The 25518-nt window shown below is 38.0% G+C and overlaps 1 protein-coding gene across 4 annotated transcripts in view; it reads right to left on the bottom strand.

The window, feature by feature from the left end:
• The window catches only part of LOC126187345 (zinc finger protein 250-like), a 136058-nt gene extending 111017 nt beyond the window's left edge, over nt 1–25041 (bottom strand). Inside the window, exons 1-3 of one of the 4 annotated variants that reach the window (XM_049928366.1) lie at nt 24826–25041; nt 16354–16529; nt 9642–9800 (exon numbers count right to left, since the gene is read on the bottom strand). In XM_049928366.1, coding sequence (XP_049784323.1) covers nt 9642–9800; nt 16354–16529; nt 24826–24905 — 415 coding nt within the window. In that variant the 5' untranslated portion in view covers nt 24906–25041. The other 3 variants (XM_049928367.1, XM_049928370.1, XM_049928368.1) reach the window with 3 other exon arrangements.
• Nucleotides 25042–25518: the final 477 nt, after the last annotated feature.

Below are 25518 nucleotides of genomic sequence, written 5' to 3'. Positions count from 1 at the left end.
CTACAGAGCCCTCATGATACCAAACAATTCTGTGTAATAAACTGAAAAATGCTTTGGAAGCCCTATCCTGAAGACAATGTCAGGGAACATAATACAGCAGCTGACAAAATCCCCTTGCTTAGAACAATCCATGTAAACAGTAATAAAATCTGGGTGTCAATGTAAAATCTCATTAAATTTAATTTTAAAAATATAGTCTGGTGTGCAATTCTTCCTATAAGCAGTCAATTTGAAAAGCAGACAGAGGGATCCCCTACTCCAACCTGGCTTTGGACCTTAAAGCCCCCCAACTGTAGTAATCAAGGCTCTCCCTCACATGGATCCCGAACAACCTCGTTGCCCATGGACGGTGACGGAACAGCCATTCCAGTCATGGCTGTGCAATGTAGATGGATGCCAGCAATTTTGGATTGCACACAACCCTGTATGCTTGGCATTCCACAAGGAGAACATGTCTAATAGACAGCGGACGCTCACCAGCCTCTGCACACGGGCTAGCAGCTGGACTCGTCTGGTAAATCCCTGCTGGCCGCCTAATACCCTTGTGGTGAACCACATATAGCATTCTGAGGTACAAAGGTCTTGCTGATCCATAAACCTATCGTCTGTATTCAAGCTGGGGTCACAAAAAAGCCCTATAAAGTTGGATTAGACATGGCCTGTAGGCTCCTCAAGACCAATGATTGATATATTTTAGGATGTTTGAAGCCTTGAGACATCTCAGTTTTAGGTCCTTAAGATGCAGAAGTTTCTCATCAAAAGTGTGGCCTAGATATTTCACCTTTTCCTTAAAAGCGACAACAGTAAACCCCAGTTTTAAAATGGGTAAAATAAAAAGAGAGTGGATGCAACTGAAACCAACACAAACAGTTTTCACCAATGATAATTTAAAACCTGTAGTGTTAGACTACTTCTCTAACCACATGATCATAAAATGCAATTGCCCATTAGCTGATGCAAGGTTGGAGGATGCACAGAAGATGTAGAGGTCATCCACAAACAAGGAACACAGTGCAGTACACCATATTGTGGATATAATACTATTGATTGCGATAGTGAATTCTGTGGCACTTAAAACTCCCTTGAGGGACACCATTTTCCTGCTTAATATGGTCACACAGGACATTCCCAGCCTTTTATCTAAAATACCTGTCCAAGAGGAAGGACTGAATGAAAGTGGGTAGACTTTCAAGGAAGCTCCATCGACACAGCTGCAACAAAATATTGTGCCTCCATGTAGTATTGTAGGCATTTCCCAAATCTAAGAAGACACTGATAAGGTGTTTCTTACAGAAGAAAGCTAGTTGAATTGCTGCTTCAAACAATCATGTTATCGAGTGTGGAGTGATACCTCTTGGGCCCACAATTGGAGCAACTTAGTAGGGATATGGTTTCGAGAACCCACAATATGTGGTGGCTGACCATACACTCCAGTGTCTTTTCTTCACAGCTTGTCAGATTAACACTATGATAACTGCTGGAGTTAGTCCGATCCTTCCCTGGTTTTAAACTGAGATTCAAACAGATTCTTTCCACAACTTGGGGAAGTCTCCAGTCATCTAAATTTCACTGACGTGGTGTACACGCAGAACAAAAAAAAAAAAAAAAAACAATCTCAGATTTCCCAGTTAAAAATATACTTTTTCCAGGTCAAAATACACTTTTCCCAAGTGAAAATACATTTTTTCCATTAAAGTGACAATATATTCACCCTTGGAGCTACAAAACTTATCAATACTTTGAATAGTAAAGATATTATACACCGACATAGAGCATCCCATCACTTTAGGAAATGAAACCAAGCAAAAAGCAACGCGTTTTGGAAAGATCTTTGATGGATGGCAATGTCTACACTGCATATTTTCATATTACAGATGTATAAATACAAACATCAAATACAGCACAGTAGCTTCTGAAGCATTGAAACTGAGATTGCCATGCGCTTTTTTTTTTTTTTTAGCCAACCACAGCTCATGTCACATGATATCCCCAGCCAATGAGAGCAGATATTTAAGAACGTAGTACGTGATGTAATCAGCCAATAGCAACATTGCTGTGAAGTAGCAGAACACTCAAATACCAGACAAGTAGCCAGTGAAATAGAGGGGTAAAAGCTGCAAATCGACCCATGGCACTTAATGTATAACCACCAAACACTGCCAACTACATCTTACGTCAAGGAGGAGGTTTATCCAACAGGCAGTACTGCTAGAAGCCCAACCTGACACCCACTGGCTATCTTTACGATTGGACACTTTGCAAAATACAAACCTGCATCTCAAAGACGAAATCACATAAGAGGGGCAACTACAGCACAGTGTGTGGAGAGTGCTGAATAGATTAAGAACATGAGTCGCAAAATGCAAGGTAAACATAGTTAAGTGGGGCTACTCTTAAGATGACCAGAGTGAATGTGGAGAAACACAGATGATTCAACATCTGCTCATGTGCCTATGAACAGAGTTTGTTCGAACAGCGGAAGATCTATTTTTGTGAAATGACAATTTCTCTCTGCCATTAAAGTTGCAGAGATTTGGAAGATGGGAATTTAGACGTTCTTGCCCAGACACAGAAAGTAAAGTATGTTAGTACCCAAAAGGTAAAAGTTAATCGTTTAAATTAATATACATACAGTATATTTAATACAAAACCCTAAGTTTTTACATTTAATATTGCTCATCACATCTTTGTGCTGGGGTTGTCCCCCCCCCCCCCCCCCTAAGAAAATTCCTGGGTTTTTCCCATTTTTTCTCAGATGGAAAAATTCTCAGGGTTTTTCTGCATTTCCCAATTGTCCCAGGGCATACATGCACTGACTGATGAGCTGGAGGACCTCCTTTGACCACAGGTTCAACTGTTTCAACTTGCTGTACGTTATCAGGTCGAGAGCAGATGTAATATCACAAGCTATTGACAATGCACTAACCAACTCCCACAGAGAAACAGCTGGCTGTATTCCTCAATGTTTGTGAAATGGAAATTAAAACCAACCGTCTACAGTGTCTCCCAATAATGATGGGAAGCTGGATCCTGGCTAGAATTGGCCATAATGGTCTTATACTATTGAGCCACTGTCTGGGCAATGCCTCTCAGTGATGTTAGGAGACGCCCTTGTTCCTGTACAGCTGCTATTAGTGGTTGTGAGTTTCACCATGAGACCCTCCTGATGGCTTACCATACTTCACTTGTGGATGTGGACCTATTGATGGAGTTCAGGAACTTTTGCCATGACCTCTGCTTATTCTCCCAAATTATTCTCCTCACCTATGCCCACACCATTCAGAGCTGCAAGACTTGTATCTGTAGAGCAACAATTGAATCTTCACATAACCATTTTCCTGACCCTCATTGCAGAACAACATTCGTCATTCCACAAGGGGCAGGTGGCCTCCTAGGTGTTCGTGTTGACTTTTGGGATGGATGCATCAGCAGCGTAATGGATCACAGCTATAATGGGATCCAACCAGTCCTGGACACAGTCGTGCTGTTTGAAAACAGATAACTGCCTGTAACATCCTGTCCCGGATGCAGTCACACTGATCGAAAACAGCTAACTGCCTCTAAAGCAACCGGTTAGCCTTTCTGAACAGCCATCTCGGCAGCTTGCTTCTGGTCTGCTCCATCGGGCAGATGATACCGGAGAGGGTAGTGGTCACTACCATGAAGGTTGTCATTCACTTTATACTGAGCAAGGGCAGGTGAGAAGGAAAGGTGCATGTCCATAGATGAACCCATAGCGGTGCTAAAAGCCATAGCTTGACCCATATTCTTAAATATGATGTCTGTAGGTCATGTCATATCCTCACGTATCTGACCCCTGGTGTAAGTGGTGCTAGAACTTCACAGCACACTGTGTGCAATAAAGTCCCCAAAAAGCAGAAAGCGATGGGAAAGTTCATGAAGAAGATGTGTGAGGACCTCACTCTCAACGGGCTCTTGGGCAGTAGGTACACAGAGCACACTGTGACAGCAACATGGGCCACTATCTCAAAGACAGCTTGTAGTGTTGTGGTTAAGAATACATGTCAGGCGTGAAGTGCATACTTCACTAACACTAATACCACTCTTTTTGCCCTATCACCAATAAGGCTGTCTTTTTTTGCAGAGGTGATAGCCTCCAAATACAGGTGGTGTCAGTCTGTTTAAAATGTGTCTCTTGGAGACAGAGACAGAAAGGTCTGTCCTGCAAGATGAATCTCAATTCCTCCAGATGAGTCCTGTATCCACTCATATTCTATAGGAGTAAAGGAGCCATTTAAGTGCTATAGTTTTGATTTACCCCTATCCTTGCACAAGGGTGGTGAGGCACCTGTAGAGTGATGGGGAATAGAGGGGCTGCCTGGGTGCGGAGATGGGGCATAAAAATCCATGATGTCCTCTTCATCAATCAGATGTGATAGAATGACATCTGATTGTGCCCAGGACAGCTTTTGATTCAAACATTGTTACCCTTTCCCTTTGAAGATGATGGACAGAAAGGTGGGGTTGAGTGGGATTCTGCTTTTAGGGTTCCTTCTCAATGCTCATTGCGAAAATGTTGCTGGTCTCTTTTGACGTAGTTGCCTGGATTGCTATGTCTTTACTCACTTTGATATGGCACATACAGGTGCATGTACAGGTCCTGGTGGTGGGCAATGGTGCACTGGACATCATCTGCATCAAAGCATCCACCATGGGAACAGGTTTCTGCACCATCAAAGCATATGAAGTGGCAAACACAACAGGGGGTTTTGTTGCCTTATATTCTTCTTTGGCTTCTGCATAGAGCCGCTTCGTCACTTTTATTTTCTAGACTTTGCATTCCTCAGCAAAAACAGGGTAGCCTCAGCTGCAGAGTGACTGGCTTCCAGAGCAGTTCATGGATATGACCGGAGACAGGCAGTCAGTCCCAGACTCACGGGCTACCTTTCCACATTTTGGACGGGTCACTTCACCTCTGCAACTAAGCATTGTATTGGCAAATTTCCAGCATGTGTAGCACTGCATACAGCTAGGTATGTAAGGTCAAGCACTACGTAAAAAGAATCCTGCCAAGGCCGCAATGAGGGTATCGATCTTCTCAGTTTCTCAATTACACCTTCTTATCCTTTGCTCCACATCTACTATCCCCTGTAATGCTCATTCTTGTTTAAGTTCTGAGATGTCTATGCCCATATCATGAAACGTGACCACACATTTGCTTGTTAATCGTGTTATGCAACTCAACAATAATGCCTCAGTCATTTAATTTATCTGACTACCCAAGAAGTTCCACATGCTTTGCCCTCTTAAGTCTCTACCAATAAGGAACCATTTAATGGACTTTTACGATACCAGCAAGCCCCTCTAAGCCTTTGTGAATATAGGAGGGGGACATTTTTTAAAAATTCTCCTCCATCCTCTTGATCACTACAAATACATTCTGATTTATGACTCCTTCAGCCCTGTTACTAAATGCAATTTGATTAGCAGTACTAGTTGCCCTCATATGTTTTGATGAGTGGCTGTGAGTACTCCCAGACATCCACTGAGACAGAGCCCTGCTTGACTGTGTAAGCCTTATACAAGTTAGGTGCAGCAGGTCCCTGGAAGTTACCCACTACTGACTTAACAAACAAACAGCCATGCACCTCCTCAGTGCGCAGCATATCTTAAGTGGTTTTTTTATGAGAGGGAGAGGGGGGGGGGGGAAGAGAGAGGGGGGGGGGGGAGAGAGAGAGAGAGAGAGAGAGAGAGAGAGGGGGGGGGGGGGTAGGTTTGTACCATCCTCATGACCTACATGGTTACACCGAGACTCTTGGTCCCTGTAACACACAACATTCCACTGTCACATCACACAGTGGTCGCTGAAGCATGCAAAAGGTTACAGTGGACAGAAAACTGCTGGTGCTCAAAAGTCCACAGCTCAGGAGCTTTGGATTTACCAAGCCTATACCAAGCAAACAAATGCTAAGCCCCTGAGGACTTGGGTGAACACTGAATAGTGCACAATGCATCCAGAACATTATCCAGTTCATTCTCTTGCTGTTGCTACAATGTCAGAGAGATGTTATTTTTTCGCCATGGTACTGCTCATGCACACACGTATTATGTAACACCAGCATCTCTACGACTGTCTCCATGAATGGCAGCAGAACTACATGGCAGCCTGCCAAGATTACATAAAGTTCTTAAATTTTGTAGGATGATATTTCTTAAGATATATATGAAGGCCTTATTTTGATAGCAGTACACCTCCAGTTTTGTTCTTTTTGAGATACTGAGGCTTAAGCATAACTGAGTGATGACAATCCTCTGACTAAGATACCTGCAATATTGCAGTCCATTGCTTTTTACAGGGGATTACCGTTTCTGTCTATTGTTATCACTCAATTATGTTTAAGAATCAACATCTTGAAATGAACAAAACTGAAGGTGTACCACTACTGAAATAAGGCCTTCACATAACGCTGTGATCATCATCAAATACAGAGTATAATGTGGGAACTAAGAGTCATTAATTAATGAGCATAGTTTCACAGTACTCATTACTTGAAATATATTGTGTAGATGGTGCTGAACAACTTTGATAGAGATTAAAAATTACATCATACAACACTTTTATTTTTATTGAAGATGACTGATTTCGGTCATGAATCTGACCATCCTCGAGTCACCTGTACCGAAGGAGATTAAGCAAATAAAAGGTGTCTACAGTTATTCAACAAAGTGTCTTATAAAACATTATTCTCTATGTGTAAATACATTACATGCAGAGTGTCATTTAGTATTATAAGGCAATATTTACAAAAAGGTACTCAACTATGTACAGCACAGATGAGTCTGTAAATGTGTGTTTATATGTGCATGTTCTAGACAATATCTGGTCGCAAGAGTGCTGCTATCAACATTTCTGCAATGTGGCTACAATAGACAGCAATATTGAAGTATAGCTGGGCAATATTGATGATGCTGCAGGCTGTTGCAAGAATTGCCGATGTATTGGCTAGTGGTTGCCAGTGTTTTGTACATATAGAATATTTTTTATTCCATGACAACATCTACCTCTGTCCTTGTCTGTAAAAGTTTCCCTCTTGCTCTCACTTTTGTTTCTTACTTCTTTGACTGACAGAGCTGCAGTCAAATGTCTGAGTGAAAACAACACTGTTTTTTGCTTTTGTTCATGTACATATAGCTATACATCTTGAAATTGTTGGTTGTCCTGAGATTGTTGTGTGCAGCAATGGAGACACGGACAAACACGAGAACTGTGAATTTCGTAACTGCCATTCATCTACTACCAGAACTATAGGACGTAGAAAGTAATGATATAAAGATGGCAATTTGAAAAAGAAACAGGTGACAAGCTATTGTCGATAAGCTTGGAATCACACTTGATGAAGCATATAAAAATTCCCATATCTTCAAACCTATGCTAAATGCTAGGTAAGAAAGTCGCTTAGGAAGAGCACAAGTGCAGATTGCTCTTCATCCACTACAAGGTTTGCATCTGATGCCATGAGTTTCATACTATCTTGACAAGTACCTGAAGCTGGAATTGATAGTGTCAACAGTTGTTTGTGTTGGTGAACAAAAATAATACAAAAACTGTACTCTCATTTCAAACCACCCTTAATGAAATAATTCACTTCTTCTACCAAAGCACTGCAAAAGTCTGGTACCATGAGGCTTACTGACAAATAGTAACCTTCAAATATGTACATTGCAATATTATACAAACCACCCGTAGCTGAAAACCATAGGGTGATCGCCAAGGGGGTGGTAATTGGTATACACCATCTCACATATACATTGGTTTAAGCAATTCTCAGACCAACTGCCCGAGCGAGACATTTGAAAATCATGCTTCGACATCTTGGTAAAATTCTGGAACAGGTATGTATCCAGCATCAGTTCACTAGATTTAAATTTTCTGTAGCTTCCACTGACTTAGAAAAGGATGCATCCACAAAGCCCCATTTCTCTTCTTATTTTCACCTTGATTCCTTGTGTGATGTAAAAGCAGTAAAGCCACACTCACTTCCACTTGCTCACATTATTCATTTTGTGGCAATTGTGTGGTTCCTTGCAAATACTTCTGGTCTGAAAAAGCATTGCCATAAACACTGCCAGACAATAGTGTCCAGTAATGTTGTATTACATGTGTGTGCACATCATGTAGCTCAATGTTGTTGGACAATACTGTCATGATATATTGTTGGCAATATGCAATTTTTATGGCTTATGTACACCTCTCATAATGTGAGGTCTTTGGACAATTAAGTTCAAGGTGAAAGAAGTGAAAGAATAGGGTCGGCACATGTTCCTGTTCATACATGACTTACATGGGGATAGTTGAATTAAGAATGGAACATTCTGAGACTCTCATTGGGCACTGTAATTGTGCTATGCACAGCTGAATATCTTTTTGTATGACCTTGTATAATAAGTGGGGCTCTACATGTAGTGTACATACACACAAGGTGCTTTGTATTATAACTGTATAATCTGTTATTTGGTTGTTTTCTTTAAACAGATTCATTACCGAAATTGATTGCCTTTAATTAAAATAAAAGTGCTGCTGAGTATCATACAATTAAAATTTTAAGCAATATTCATTATTTACTATCCACTAACATTGTGACAAATTTACCACACAGTCTAGGGCGTCTTGCCACGGTTCGCGCGGCTCCCTCCGTCAGAGATTCGATTCCTGCCTCGGGCATGGGTGTGTGTTTTGTCCTTAGCATAAGTTAGTTTAAGTTAGAGTAAGTAGTGTGTAAGCCTTGGGACCAATGATTTTAGAAGTTTCGTCCCACAGAACTTACCAGAAATTTCCAAATTTTTGTGACAAAGCTTGCATAAAAATTCTTTACATGTTAAGTACATAACTTAACAGTTTGCTGATCAGCCTAAATGCACTATTTTCTTTTAGAAATGAACCTATTATTTCTCTGAAATGAAGTATGCTAAAGGGGAAAACATGCCTGATATTCCAAGTGCTGGGAATAACGAAACAAGGGCAGTCGAAAACTATCACTACGGGAATTGAAGCTTGACAGCTAAGGCAAGAAGGTCGCCCTATTGCTACAGCAAGAAGGTCATCCTATTACTTGTACTGTTTATCTTCAAACTTGATGAGATTATGCAAGAAACCTAGCACTGAAATTTCACAGAATAGAAACTGAATGTGAAAATATCACACATCTGGCATATGCCGACAATGTGACCCTGAAGTCCGGATAAAGGGAGGAGCTGATGCAGATGATACGTACAATATAATACATGGCAAATCAGGCACAGTTATGACTTGAAAAATTATGTAAAGTACCAGGTATAGTGCTTAATTAAATACCTTGAAGTTGGGTAGGACATGACATCCAAATAAATGCCTTGTGTTATGCTTTTAAGTTACTGGACTGATGGAATCAAGGAATATGTGAGACAAATTGATGAAAGAGATGACTGGCAACGAAGAGTGGCAGACAAGAACCAACAGAGGACAAAACTCTTAGCAGTGCACAGTACCTTGGACCTGATCACAGAGTTAATGATGATCTTGCTTACTTTTCCCCAGTTCCTTGTAGCTTAAGAAGCTACAGTAGTTTATTTAGCTGTCATTATCTCTGTGAAACTGAGATTAAACTGAACCTACATATCATATTCAAATTATATACACATACCTTGTGTAACAGACACTCCAGGTTTCATGTTGCCAGTCGTAATATATTCTTCCAAATTAAGTTCTTTCCGTATCTCATCAAACACCTCCAACTGAGAGGCTATATCAGGTGCTTTAATTAAAAACATTGCATCATTATCCCAGTAAATTTTTATTTCACCTGCAAGAGAAACAAGTCGTGTTAAACCAATCAAATAGTTAAAGAAATTAGTTTGAGAAAGCACTGAACAAAATGTAAGGAAAAATGTGTTGACCAGAGAGAATGTACCAAATTTCAAACACTATCAGCAAACAAAACAACAGTACAGAATGGTGAACTACAATATCAAAAACTCTAAAAAGTCTGTAGGCTGGCCATGCTGGTTATCCAGCAGCCCACTACATATATTTCTGTACTCCTCAACCATAAACAATACCTGTATTTGGAATAGATTTATATTCTAGGTGCTCATTACTATTTTTTTATATATAAAAATATTGGCATTTGGTTTATATACCAATTAGCATGCACCATATTAAGTAAATGCTATGTGTGATTTTTAAAACAAATTTATACTTCTGGGTTACTCAATGACTTACAGGTCATTAAACTAGTGTCGGGCAATGTGCGGTATAGTATGGTGCACACAAATTTTCAGAGTCTCTCAAGAAGTCCACCACGATTTTTTAAGTTATCACATTTTCTGGTGGAGGATGGAGCTGATCATAGAGGAAAATTGGTGTTTCAATTTGCTTAGTCACCTGCACAAAATTAGAGGTCACACAAAGAAGTTGGCACCTGCACAGAAATGCATTTTCGTCCTGAGCAATGAGTGAGTCCAGCCCATTCTTTCATATGAATGGTCACCTTCGTTGACTGTCGCCTTTCTACCTATATACTTCAAGTGTTCTTGTTGCTACCTTTTCACTATGTAGCATAACATCAGAGTCATCATGCACTTTTAAGTGCAGAGAAAGTTATGCCTAATCAGACACATCTGATTATATGTAATTCCATTAAATTTATGTTGGAAGGGGCAAACAAGAAAACAAAAACCTCATTATAAATTTTACTTGAGTGGGTTGCAGAGACCACTAGCTATTCCAGTTGCACAGTAAAGAGAATAATGGATGAGGAGAACATAGTTGCCAGCACTTCCCAAGCATTTAATATTTCCATAAGATGTGGAAGAAGGAGAAGATGTGGTGTCACCGCCAGACACCACACTTGCTAGGTGGTAGCTTTAAATCGGCCGCGGTCCATTAGTACATGTCGGACCCGCGTGTCGCCACAGTCAGTAAATGCAGACCTAGCGCCACCACATGGCAGGTCTAGAAAGACGTACTAGCACTCGCCCCAGTTGTACGACGACTTTGCTAGCGACTACACTGACGAAGCCTTTCTCTCATTTGCCGAGAGACAGTTAGAATAGCCTTCAGCTAAGTCCATGGCTACGACCTAGCAAGGCGCCATTAACCATATCTGGAAAGAGTCTTATTTGTATTATCAAGAGCGATGTACCACAAGGATGAAGTAAAGTTAAGTATTATAGAAGCTACGTACTTTTCTTATTAGCATTCATTACGTATCCTGTTCCAGACTTCACGCCAGTCGGCGTGTGTGTACGCGTGCCTTTCGGTTACCCGTCACTGTGGACTGTCTGTCTTGTCAGTCCACTACAGAAGAAAATTTTATTACTGTGGAATATTAGTGAACAGGTTCTCGAGGGACTGACACATAATTTCCATGTGACATCTGCTTTTTATTTTACAATTTCAATGTTGTTCCGACACTGTCTCATATGCTGTATCTTTTACCAGTATTTAGTTTTATAAAAGTTCCTTCTGGCAGTGTAAGACTTATTTTGATCTGGTTGTTCCTTTTTTCCAATGCTTTAGTGAGAAATTATTGACTTCAAACATCTATACATGTTGAATTATTGACTGTACTGACATAACCTGTTGCTCCATTTTTAGACTCACTAGCTGTGGCTTATAAGTAGCACAAGATATGTGTTTGTGCATAGGCTACAGCAGCCAAACTGTACCTTCCCTACCACACCATGGTCCACAGAAGGTGTATAGCCAGTAGGTGTGCAGTTTCTGGGTGATAAGAGCAGATCTTGAGAGTAAAGAGAGGTCGAGAATGGGCTTTGATTCCAGCAATGATATTGTATTAGCTCAGTTGGGTTTGTATGTGTTGAAAGAATTATAAAACGTGGGAGAATGTGTTTATGAGAAGGTAGAAGATATTCAGTGGGAAATCTTTGTATGTAAAGAAAGTCATACTGAGAATACCGAAACTTGTCAAGATGAATCATTTTATTTTGTAACCAGTGTTGAAAATAAACAATCATCACTGAGCCCTGAACAATGCAGAAACAAAAGAAACTTTTCAGTACAACAAAAATAATATACAAAAATAATATGTTTCATATGTGAAACACATTGTGCTTGTTGCGCTTATTCATATATAGTTACGTCTGTTTCATTTCTACATTGCATGTTTCACAAGTGAAACTTTATATGTTTGTTAGGCTGTTTGTGTACTATTACGCCTATTTTGTTTCTGTGTTACTCAAGTGCCTGGAGATGGATATTTATGGCTGAAACTGGTAGAAAAAATAAAGTTAGTCATCTTAGAAGCTGTCCATGTTATCTAGATGACTGTATTAAATATTTAACAACTATGGAGCAATCTTTATCAAAAATATTACTTCATATGTAGAAAAAAATGAGGCTACTACTATACAAATAGCAATTTGTTACTATTTACGAAAATTTTTGAAGGTTTCAAGGGAAAATGTAGCCAAATATAGCTTAAACCCCCGGCAGGCATGCCTACTGTTGTCACAAGAGCAGGCGTACATTGTAAAATTTACAACATGGTCATTTGTCAGTAAAAAGAAACTTGTCTTAAACAAACTATTAAATTTATTGATGAAAGCAGTTCGTATTCACTATATTCAACATTTATAACAAAAGCTTTTGCACTTTTAGTTCTTTAAATAACAATTTAGCCAGTTTTTTTCTGACATACGTCCACTTTCATAACACCTTTCACAGACAATTTGTCTGCGAATTAATTCCGGCAATGTTCAGAAAAATGAAAAACTGCCATTGGCCATCTCGCCATCTCATTGTAATTCTTGAATTGGAGTGCCAGGCACACATTTTAACAACAGCGTCAACTCCACCTTTTGTCATGTTGTACTCAGTTATGATTTCAGCTTGTATATTTCTTCACCCACTGTCGTCATGTCATGCACAGCAGACAAAAGTATGATAGCATAGGTTTTACATAGAAGATACAAAACTAAGGTCTTATTCTACTCATATCCAAACACTGCACTCCCAATTTATTTTGTTTGATTCTGGAAGAATTTCACATCTGTTCTTCGTCATTGTACCAATGCAAGTGATAGTCTTCTGCAACAAATATTCAGAAAGGAAGTAGTTTGTGTAGCAGTTGTCAGTTGTAAGGTCTCTGTTAGAATTTTCTATAGGCACCACATATCTTTTCAGTATGTCCTCAGGAGAATTAGATACCTGATATTGTCCTTTGGTTTCATTCCGCATTAATCCTCCAGACTACTGCAATAAAATGTTTTTTTGCATCACATAGAACAAACATTTTTGTCCCATATTTAGCTGGTTTGCTGGGTATATACTGAATCCATCTACAGTGGTCTCAGTAGGGGCGAAGCATTTCATCTATCATGGTGAATTCACCAGGCTGTAAGAACATTGACAGTTAGCAGCAAAAGGATCCAATACTGAACAATTGCAACCAACTTATTAGTTTTTCTCCTGTCATTCCTCTTTTCCATATCAGCAGACTGCATACAGCTTACAAAAACACAAGCCTATTGTAACTCATTGCAGTCCTAAGCAGTAGCATTCCTGTTATGTCTGCTGCTCGGAGTTCCAGTACATTAGCATTATGGCATTTTCTTCTTAATAATAATAATAATAAAAACAAGCCATTATTTTGGCACATTATTACCTCTTTTGCGTGAGAATTTATGTGCGTCTCGCTGTTTATTTATATAGGTATACGTATATTTTACGATTTCATCAATGAAGTTGAGGTCAATTACTTAAAAAAAAAGCACTAACCTCGTCAGTTATACCCATCACCTTTCTCTTTGGATCTGGTGGAATTTGCACAATGTTTTTTCTGTTAGTTTTTGATGTTTTAGCACACTCGCTTTTACACCAACTTGAAACTTTGTCTTTTCAATAAAGAACCCTCGTACATCTTTTGCATCTTCGGGGTCATCACCATCCTCACCTTCAAGTTCATATTCACTGCCATGGTCCTATTCAGTGAATCTACTGTACTTTTCTCCACGCCTGAAAAGTCTGGATCGACTATCATCACCTTCTTCAAGCAGTTTGCGAATTTCTTTGTATGATACACCCGTTAAATTGGAACAAAACATCAAAGAAATGAAATGAATAAATACATTCAGATGTAGATGTAACCAAACTAATGTTTAATGTGCAGCTATAAAAACTAAAAAAAACAACAAGCAAGTATTGTAAACTTTGTAGTACACTTTCTTCTGGACATTGACTGCTCGAACAAAGCTTGCACCTGTCACACCAGCAGATGCAGATTGTACTTTTTACAACATTCGACACACTGTTGCTTACAATTCAGAAAACAAACTGAGAAAGGTACCCAAATGAACTGAAGCTACTTTAACATTGTCGAGAAAAATATCAACAATGGAATACATGGCAGCAATGGCGCAGTAGCTCAAGGTTAAGGCATCGATTAGGCATAAAAACTGCTGCTGTTGTACTTCTTATAACAGCGCACCCACTCATAAGTTGACATTAGCTCAAATAATCTACTATCAGAATAAGTCATGGCAGTAGCAACTTAGTTGCAGACTTTTTTACATTAGCAAAAATAATCCATTTTTGAAAATATAACGTAACTGGACAGATAAAAAAAAAAACTACTCACCAAGTAGTAGCAGGAGAACACACATACAAAGGTTAAGGAAATTTGCAAGCTTTCACAACCAGTGGCTCCTTCTTTTGGCTTAAGGGGACGGGCGAAATATGAAGGAAAAGAACTGTCAGGTGTAGGAAATAGGGAAAGTTTGGTAAAGTCAACCGGAAGCCCAGGCCAGGGAAGACTTACCCCTGACTAGGGGTTCTGGGTGACTTTTCCATTCTCTCCCCATTTCCTAAACCTCCCCAGTCCTTTTCCTTCATCCCTCTATCTTCCCCTTCAACCTTTTTGTCTAGAGGAGGAGCTATTGGCTCAGAAAGCTTGCAGATTTCTTTACCTTCATACTTTCTTACATTAGGACATAATGAAGGCAATATTCATCCAATTATACATGGACACACTGGTTGTTGGTTCAGAACAGATAATGTGAAAACTCACACTTAAGTGCTAACAAGGAAAACACTGTGGTTAATAGTTTACCAACAGAGAGCTTTACATAGTCTACATAATGGTGTAAAAAGTGCTAAAAGTTAACATCAAATAGGTTGGATTCCTAGAGCAATTTAATTAATTTATCCAGCATTTAACAGCTGCCTGCCAATAAACTACAATGTGACACTGAGAAACCTTGACTAGCAGATGTTATCAAACTACCGTGTTCCAAGAAAAGGGGACAATAAACACATTGGTTAAGCAATGACAGGTGCACAGCTCCTCGCACATTAGTAGTGATGTTTTTCTAATTGAGCATTTTTACTGGAAAATAAAATTACAAGTCATGGCTGAATTAATAAATTGGACAGTAAAATTCAATCAATATTGCACACAAAATCAGCTTACAGAGGCATTTTGCACATAAATTGGGCCCCACAAATGCTATGATTTCTTTCACCATGCAGTTCAAGGTTTTCTCTAACAGACTGAGCTGAAATCTAGGTCAATATTTTTCATCTTTCAGAATCCTTTCAGTGATAATCACACACAGCAAATATTTTGAACAATCATTCTTAAATGTACAGAATAAAGCATTATAATAGTTTTTATATAAATATAAATATGAGAAACATAAAAATCAAATGTTTGTAGCTATATGCATATGAGAAAAATAGTTCTGCATCTCAATATTGGTTTTGACACATGAATGTACAAATAACTAACTGTTTCAAGTGTAAAGTTATCTCAGTGTAACTAATTAAGCAGTTCACAAAATGATGACAGTGGCAAGTTCATGGTGGAAACAACAAACTAACGAATGAGAGAGGACAGCCAATCACACACCTTCACATGAATGATAGGCCTATGTTCTGTGTACCGTAATCACATTTTTTTTAAAATAAATAATAAAACAGTAAATTCCACCTCCATGACTGAGTATGCAGTTAAGCAGACAGGATTTCAGGATTTGTTATTTCGCTACCTCACCTAACAGCTAGCACAAAATGAAGCAAATGAAAACATGAAATCTGGTTTGCACAGGAATGCTCCTGTCTAATAGAAAGAAGCTTTGCCTAACAAAAATGGCGTCTGATAAAAGGCATCTTGTGTACGGTTTAACATTGGAGTCTGCAGCCACTTAATGTTAGCAAGTGTTCGGCATTCATAGTGAATAAAAGCCATCACTATGGGAAGATAATTACTCATCAAAAGCACCAACACATAATGAGTAACTTAAAACAGAATCTCTTCTTCTACAAACATTAACAACCCTGTCTTCAATGTAACACCACAGTTTTTAGCCCAACGAAACAAAAGGTTGTGTACCTACCTGTTGGCAGAACAAAGATCTCTGGAACTGCAATCTGTACAAGCCTCTTCCTCTCAGTAGATGTATACATTCGATCATGAAAATGGAAGGTACAGAGCCTGCAGTTATTACTCAAATAAGTGGCATCCTTGTCAAGAAGGTCCCATCTACCTGCTCGCTGAGCCCAGATTTTACTTCTTTAGAGACAAAAGAAAAATGGAAAATGTGGATCAGTTAAAAAGTTTGAGAGAATACAGGCAGCATATAATTTCACACATTTATTTACCTTAAATATGCTCAAAACAGTGTGCAGTGTAAAGATATTCGCTAAAATTATCACAAATCGTGCAGTATTTTTTTAATGCAGCAAAGGAACATAATGGATTCAGGAGTGGATATAGCACACTGGAATATTTACATGTTGTGAATGGAATTAGAGAGAGGATCAATAGGTACGAATTGTAATTTCACATCTGGTTCAAAGATTCTGAGACGGCTTTAAAGTTCAAGTTGAACAAAACTGCAAAAATCCTTCTAGAAACAAGGCACTACTACAGCAGTAACTGTCACACACAACTTAATTACAGTTATCCATCTCTGTGGGACACAATTTCACAAGTTGCTCAAGGCTCCATCCAAGGGCTAATCCTGTTTCTCCTATATATAAATGATTTACTTCTCGGTATCAGTACTTGACCAGTCATGTTTGCCAATGATACTTCAGTACTTCTCAAAAAAAGAAAATGTTAGGGAAATTCCAGATGTCATAATAATACACTGTGAACAACCTAGATAAATGTTTTCAACAAAATGGTCTTAACAATTTAAAACCAAACAATCAAAAACACGTAACATCAGTATTGTACATAAAAATCATGTTATGAAAGAAGTTGAAACCATCAAATTCTTGAAACTAAACTTGGACAAAAACTTAAGCTGGCAAGTACATATAGATTATTTAGCTACTAAAACAGCCTTGCCTTTTCAATGGACACGCTATCTGATTTAACAGATAAACATCAGGAAAGAGGTACAACACAGTTACTTTGAATCTATAAATAGATCAGTTTGTGTGTGTGTGGGGGGGGGGGGGGGGGGGGGGCGATGCAAGCCACATCACAAACCCCGCTACTTCAAAAAAACATCATTGGAAAAATATGTGCTGCCTCTCCAAGAACATCCTGTCAGCCGCTATTCAAGAACTAAAAAATATTACCCTTTCCTGTGCTGTATATATCTGAGATTATCATCTTTTTACACAGTAATCCTGAGCTAACTAAAGAAAACCATTTCAAACAAATGTACACCACTAGACACAAACTTGTCATTATTGTTTCCAATTAGACTATTTTAGATTTGCATTTTCTTTCAAATTAGTTCTCCTCAGTGCCTATAGCAGTTGCTATTGGTTCTCGCAAATGTGATTTTCCTACCAAATATGAAAGCTAGATATGCCCAAGATTATCTCTGCTAAATGAAGTTGTAGAACTGAGATAGCAGAAGTACTGTAGCAATTAGATACATTAAGTCATGTTAGTAACCATACTTTTGACCAAGCATGTGAGAAAATGGAATATGTTACTAAGGGGTCATTCCGCGTCAAATCATCCAGGAACGCTAGGAAATGTCACCCACCATCACACAAAACCTTGAAATGTTGTGTGATTAAAATTCACCTGAATATATGAATATTCTCACGCACTTCCTTCATTTTGAGTCATATTTTCTGAGCACGCAGTTCTGAGTTGTACTGAACTGCATCACAGATCATGAATTTAACTGTTGCAGTTTTTCAAATATTCATTTCCAAAACAACAGTATTATCTACTGAAAAAAGTAACAATAATATTAAAATAATAATCAGAGATACTTTTGCAGTGCAACAACAGAAGAGAATGGTTTTGTCATTACTTAATCACTTCTTCGTTACGCCAAAATACTTTGGGTTATTCATGACAAATGGTGGTTTTATACATCAAGCAATATGGAAGGCACAAGCAGGCAGCGTTATCTTGTTGAACAGCATCCTTATTGACAGTGCCCTGACAAGTTTGAATGAACCAATTGATGAAGAACAAGAACTTACATTATGGTGAAGCAACAGTCATTCACACTGTGTATCTGATTCATGATTGGGTGTTAAACACAGAGACAATGTACCTGCACAGATTCTCTCTACACAAGAAAATTTGCTGTGTCCATTTATGTGCCACAAATGATATGCTTCATCTGGACAGTGTGAAGTTAGTTTAGAAAAGGAATAGGACTTCAAAATTAGAGGATTTGGCATTGTGTCTGGCAAAAAATGGGCCCAAACTTATTAATGAACAACAAGCAAGTGACAACTTGCCATCAGATGATATAAATGTCACTAATGTGAAGGTACAGACTCCTGAAAAAGCTATGCTCAATGCTGGCTTAACTAGCCTAGGGCCCAGAAGGACCTACAGGGCATTTCAGTTCTTTGCTGCAAGATACAAAATGGTACAAGTTGGAAATTTTCTTCATCTAAACTTTGAAAGCACAAAAACGGATCCTGGAATACGATCTATGCAACCCATTATACCACTATCACCAAGTAAGACTGGAGCAATAAGGCTAAGCTGCAATACTGATTTCAGCAATATCACCCATGATTTCTCTGCACTTTTGCCACTAATGCCAGAATGTTCTGTGCAACCCAACTGCTATGTTCCAAGTTCATATTACTCTCCTTGGTATTTGGGACTGTTAAGAAACAGAACAGTGAAGAAGGAGATGTTACAATAAGATCCATGCATCCTCATGAACCAGTTCTGCCCTTCTATTGGCCTGATGATAATGTTTGTAACATCCCATTCTCTCATATTCCACATGAATGTGATATAACCAAAGCAAATAGCTATACTTATGATTAAAGAAAACCATCTGCAAGGTTGGTCGTAGAAAAGTGGTTCTCATTTAAAAAAAAAAAAAAAAAAAATGTTAATTATTAAAGCATCTAGTCATGTGTAACTAGAACTTGAATGTAGATTGCTGCATTAGCACTTTGTGTAGTGTTGACATGATATTGACTTCTGAGAAAGTGTTTAAATGCTATAAACAAAACTCTACATATCATTGCAATGAGGTAATTCAGTTGACACAGAAGTTACCATTGTAATGACGTTAGTGTTCATGTGATATGTAACTCATGAGAACCTTTTATAGTGTGTAGTTTTGTTTTATATTGCAATTTTTTGTTGCATTCTATATTTTATGCTTACTTATGCTGTTGATTTTTCTTGACTAGTTAACAATATTTTTATCAATGATACTTTGGGAAGGGTCTGCAAGGTTCGTGGTAACAAAGTGGTCCTCGTACAAAAAAAATTAAATGTGAATCATTAAAGCACCTAGTCACACTTGACTAGAATTTGAATGTAGATTGCTATGTCAACATTTTGTGTAGTGTTGATGTGTTTAAATACTATAAGCAAAACTCTAGAAATCACTGGAATGAGTTAATTTAGTTATGAGACAGCAGTTACCACTGTAACGAAGTTGTGCAATATATGAGCACATTTTATAGCTTGTAGTTTTTTTTATATTGCATTTTTGTTCCATTTGTATATTTTATGCTCACTTGTGTTGTTGATGTTTTTTGAATATTTAAAAATATTTTTTTCAATGATACTGTGGGGATTTTCATGGATGAAAGGAAATGCTCTCAAAATTCATGATGCCTCCCCTTTTTTTGTCCCATATTTCCCAAAAAGGATTTGTTTGTGTTGAAACATTACTATTTGCAGATACCTTTTTAATTTTTTCAATGATTTTCAGAGGGGAGCAAGTGTCCACATGTTTTTCTTAATTTAACAAAAATAAAATAAAATATACAAAATTTTATATGGCCAATTCTTTCATGTTTTTGTAAACTACTTGTCAGAAAAACAATTCAGTGAAAAAACTGAACACCTACTTGCTTCATATATGTGGTGGCTGTTCTTTCAAATGTGTCTGAAAGAACAGACACACTTTGACCTCACAGCCATAATGAATCAAGACTCAAAGAAATGACCATCATTGATTTAAATCAATGGGGAAAGTTGAAAATTTGTGCCAAGCCAAGAATAGAACTAGGTTCTCCTGCTTACCAGGCAGATGTGCAGACCACTACACTATCCTGAGACAGTGGTCATCACAACTGCACAGACTATCCTAGCATGCCTCCCAAGCCTATTCATACCTCTTCATTTGTTATCACATCAACATATTTCCATACCACCACATTTCAAATGCTTCCATTCACTTCCTGTCTGTACTGTTAATTGTTCACTTACAACTTTCATAAGACACTCATGGATGACACAGGAAATGGATCTGAAGGCAGCAAAGCAAATGCAGAAATGATGAACTTTCTTTCCAAATGTTGCTTTACCAAGGAAAATCCAAGAGTACCGCCCCAGTTTCAATCGCCCACAACATAAAAAATGAATGATATATATGTTTGTGTCAATGGTGTTAACAAACAGCTGACATTGCTATATCTGGACAAAGCTGGTACTGATCTTCCAATACATACTTTAGAGTTCCTAACTTACCTCAGTAATCCTACCAGGGAATGGGGACCTACAATTCAATGTGGGATCCTAAAATGTTGTTCCTGGCAAATTCTTACATAATTGAGGTGAAGGATAGGTTAAAGACAGGCAAAAATTTCCCATTGTTCGACAGATCTGCTACTCTTTGTTTCGAGACGTGTGTTTTACCACCAGAATTCACTGAAAGTACTGACTTTTACCATAGTGTCAATTTGTCTGATCACATTCAAGAATGTGAACGGAAGAATAGCAAGTTTTATTACATTGAAGCAGACCTGGGCATTACACTCTTGTTACTTTTAGTTACTGAGTGCCCATAATCTTAGCAAATTAGGAGTAATTTGTGTACACTGGTAGTTCTTTGAAAAAATAATTTTCTTTATTCTTTGTAGCATAACAGCGTACAGAAGAGTATACAGAATTCATCCAGTTTTCAAACCAACCATCGCTATCAACCAATGAACAAAAAGGAGTGTTCTAATAAAAAATAACTATCACTCAGTTCTTTGTTATTCATAAATTACATTCGTTTTGTTGGTCCTGGCTCAATATCATCAATATGTTGGGAAAGCAATTCATATATACTTCAATTAGATGGCTCTTTATATTTCATTTTTACATCCAACATGATTTTAGCTCACAGATTATGATAAATCTTTAAAATTACGAGAAAAAATTGCTGGCCATTACTTATTTCAGACAGCAAAATTTTTAGTGATGTCGATAAGACACACATAAAACTATACAAAACCATCTTAGCTTACAAAAATACTAGTATCTTCCACAGGGAAGGAAGAAGGATAGACTTGGGAAAGTTAAAGATGAAGGGCAGGCCACTTAGACCCCAGGATAGAAAAAAATTAGCATTTTAAGTCCCTTCAATGATAAGGTCATTATTGACATAGCAGAAGCTCAGACTGAGAAAAGAAATTGGTCTTGTCCTTTCAACAGAAACATCCCACTACTTGCTTTGAGTGATTTAGGGAAACCATGGAAAATATTAATCTGAATGGTTGGCCAGGGACTGAAACTGCCATCATTCCATATGCCACCTTGCTTGGTACCCACCCAGGATGATACACACCTGTGGAGTTACAAGGATAAGGGAAGAAAAAGATTAAGCAGGAGGTGTCAGAATCTCCAAGACCTCCCATTTCACCTTTTCTCCCCCTCACTCTTACAATGGATGGGTTCTTGTCCACCTGGTGTCTCAAAGACTGGTCCTTCCGACTAACCTTTCCCAAAATAATCCTCTTTCCTCCTCAATGAAGAAACTAGAAGCTTGGACGGTTTTGTATGTCTCCATCAGCAACATTAAAAATGTCACGCCATGAAAGTAACTACCATGCAGTAATTCTGTTTCAAAATTTTAGTTTTCCCACATGAATTTTCCTTCTGATAAGATTATGATAAAAGCTTTTCAGAAGTCTATAAATACTATTTAAGTCTCCCTGTTCTGTTGATTTGTTGCTTTAGTGTCAAACTGCATATATCTGTAATGTTCTCAAATATGTTACTTTTTATCCTCTTCAGTTTAATAAGGAAACAACTGTCACTTTCCATCTCCTTCAATTAGATTACTCGACTGTGTCATTATGAGTTTCCCCTTCACAACAAATCAGCAACAATTTTTAAAATGATGCAAGTTTCCTCCAGAATACTATGAAGGAATATATTTTATTTACTTTAAGTGGATTGCTCCAGAAGATAATCCACACAACCCCAGACAACGGTGAGTGAAAAATACTCCTTAGATAAACACAGTAAGAATTGAACTCGTTTTTGTGTTTAGACTAATCAAACTTATCAGACTGACCACTAGAAATTTCACTCTCTTTCATTTTGCATACGGCCATTACTATTTATTTCAGCTTGTTTGAATTGCTCACTTTTGCTCTTGGCAAGATTAGCACAAACCGTCTACTGTGTAACCTGTTATCATGAGCACTGTGTGTGGTAAGATTGAGTTTGTGCCATTCAGTAATAAGAATAGGTCTATTCACAGTAAACACTGCTACAAAAATCTTCAATTCTTTAACCTACAAAGCAGCAATCTGTAGCAAGGGCAGAGAAGTCTGATACATCTCTGACTGTATTTTGAATTCACAGTGATTCCTAATTTCTCAAATTACATAAGTTTGGAGCTAGGCCTAGGTGAAATCTTTGCTTCAGAATACAGAACTGCATTCTCAATGCTAGATGAGGAGTCAAGGAATTCTTTTTGGGTATTACTATCATCAGTGTGTAAATTTCAGCTAACCTGAAACTGATTTCAATTACTGATAAGGAACAGCGTAAGAAGTAAATGTATCGGATAGTGAGTGTAAATAATGACAAGATTTTTCAAGAGACCACTGCAAGATAGTTTTCTTCAACAAAATTCTGAAAATGTTTACTATGCTGCAGTGTCCAAAAACTGAAATAACAAGACAGCTAGTGAAATTATTCAAAATAAGAAAACATACTTGTTTACACATACACAAAATATGAGATACGTCAAAGTGCAAAACATGCTGAGCTGAGCTTCATGATTTGTTTAGCAGGTTTTAGAGTTCATTTTGGCATGTTACCCTACCGAAACCAAGGAATTTTAAACGATTCACTAGACAAATCACTTAATGTGTTTCTCTGAAACCAGCAATTAATTTTTCCTTGCTTGGAATTGCTTAATACGGACCTCTGTAACATTCATGGCTCTAACAATTTGGCTGAGAACCAGATACCAGATCCATGTCTGGCATTATTACACGTACATGAGAACCACAGAGTGCCATCTACTTTGGTTAGACAGAGGTGCCAGTCTGTCTGGAGTGGTGAACCTTATTCTTGGTTTGGTTAATTGCAACTTTAATACATGCTGCCATAGCCTAAATAATCACAATTTCAAGTTTCTCTTTCAATATCCTCCTCTGTGCAGAATGAATTTTAAACTTTCAAAACATGACGAATGTAACATAAGAATCAAACGCAAAATTTGAACCTTGATAAAACTCATAACATAACACGCACTTGGCATCAATATTTTGGGATACTATACGCACCTTTCTCATAAATAATAAAAATTAAATACACTTCAATAATAGTTCAAAGTGACAAATGCATGTCCCACAGCCAAATTGTTGCAACCGTCTTTTTAAACACTAGCTTAGAATGGCAAATATGGAAAACATCTAATAATGGTCTACTATTGACAGTAGGCCCTACGCGAGTAGGTCTGGATGGGCATGTTAAACGTACGTTAACAGAGAAATCTTTTAGACGGTGCAATTACTCAAATCAGGGGCAGTGTAGTGTTTAAGATGCCATTAACATTAAAAGATCCCGAATAACAAGCAGTGACCACTACGTCATTATGAACAAAACCGAACTACGAACCAATCATCGATAGTCCTGCAACCGAACAGCATGTACAATTAACGATTTTTGCGTGATGTCATAACAAAACAAAAATAAATGAAACAAAATGATACTGCTCTCATTTTAGCAACCATTAATACTAACACCACGTAACTAGAACTTCAACAATCCAACTGAACGTCGCCTTCAACTTTTTCCGCGCTGTATGGTGCAATGCGTCTTGTGCCTCCAAAAACGTAAGACAACTTCTTGGGATTTTATATTCGATTTTTTTCTGACAACATAAACGTCAAAAAGGGCATCATGACATGTTATTTTAAGAAGCACTAAAATTCCATTGAACTGTTGGAATTTTTGGCATTCTCGTCGTATAGTAGATCCTTCTCCAATGCCTCATCACTACAATCATCATCTCCAAGCATTGTAAAATTAGCGCCGATCTATTCAATAATCTCAGACTTCTGTATACAAGATAATATATTACAAACATGCGACTTGTGCGGCACAGTCGTTGGAAAGAGTCACTACCTACGATGTTACACTTTGATCGCAGCAGCCATAATTTGTGTTTTACCTTACTGGATCCTTCGGAAATCGATGAGTAACGGTGGACGAAAAGTTGCAGTCAGGATACGCACAATTGTGTTTAAACATTCTAAAGAATTAGGCAACGCTTTAGAACATAATAATTTATAAATATTATACGTATACTAAATCTGCGCCAAAGATAAACACCCAGAGATACTAAAAGACGCTCTGCCAGAGGCATATCAGTTAATAGACAGTTGTACACGCAGATTTCAAGGTCAGAGAAGTCAGTTACAAAGTGCTTCCACAAAAGATAGAAAGCTTGGTTCTTACGATACGACCACATACAGTCGTCAGGAATGTGGAATAATATTTTAAATTCTCCACAGCCATCAGTTCACGACATTTATTTATTAATTCATTTTCTATTTTTCAAACAGATTACCAATTATATTATCACAGTGACTACATGAATCAGCCGCTGAGTGGATGATTTTATGTAGTGGTTCGAGATTTCACTTTAGGCCCAATTTACAGTTTCTCAAAAAGTAATGCAAGCCAAATCATCCCTTAAGCACTATTTAAACCACCTGAAAATCAAAACAGGACAAGAACTGCTTAGCATTTAAAGATAATAAGTTTGCTTTTCCTTTTATTGTGATCTATTGTAACTGTTGTCAATTTCAACCAAATTTTTTCTACTATTTGTTAATAACGGAACTACCTTCTTCAGTTGACT

This window comes from Schistocerca cancellata, chromosome 5 (assembly GCF_023864275.1).
Source record: "Schistocerca cancellata isolate TAMUIC-IGC-003103 chromosome 5, iqSchCanc2.1, whole genome shotgun sequence".
Taxonomy (NCBI): Eukaryota; Metazoa; Arthropoda; class Insecta; order Orthoptera; family Acrididae; genus Schistocerca; species Schistocerca cancellata.
The sequence above is the reverse complement of the archived record's forward strand: the minus strand, read 5'-3'. Positions and strand labels throughout refer to the sequence as shown.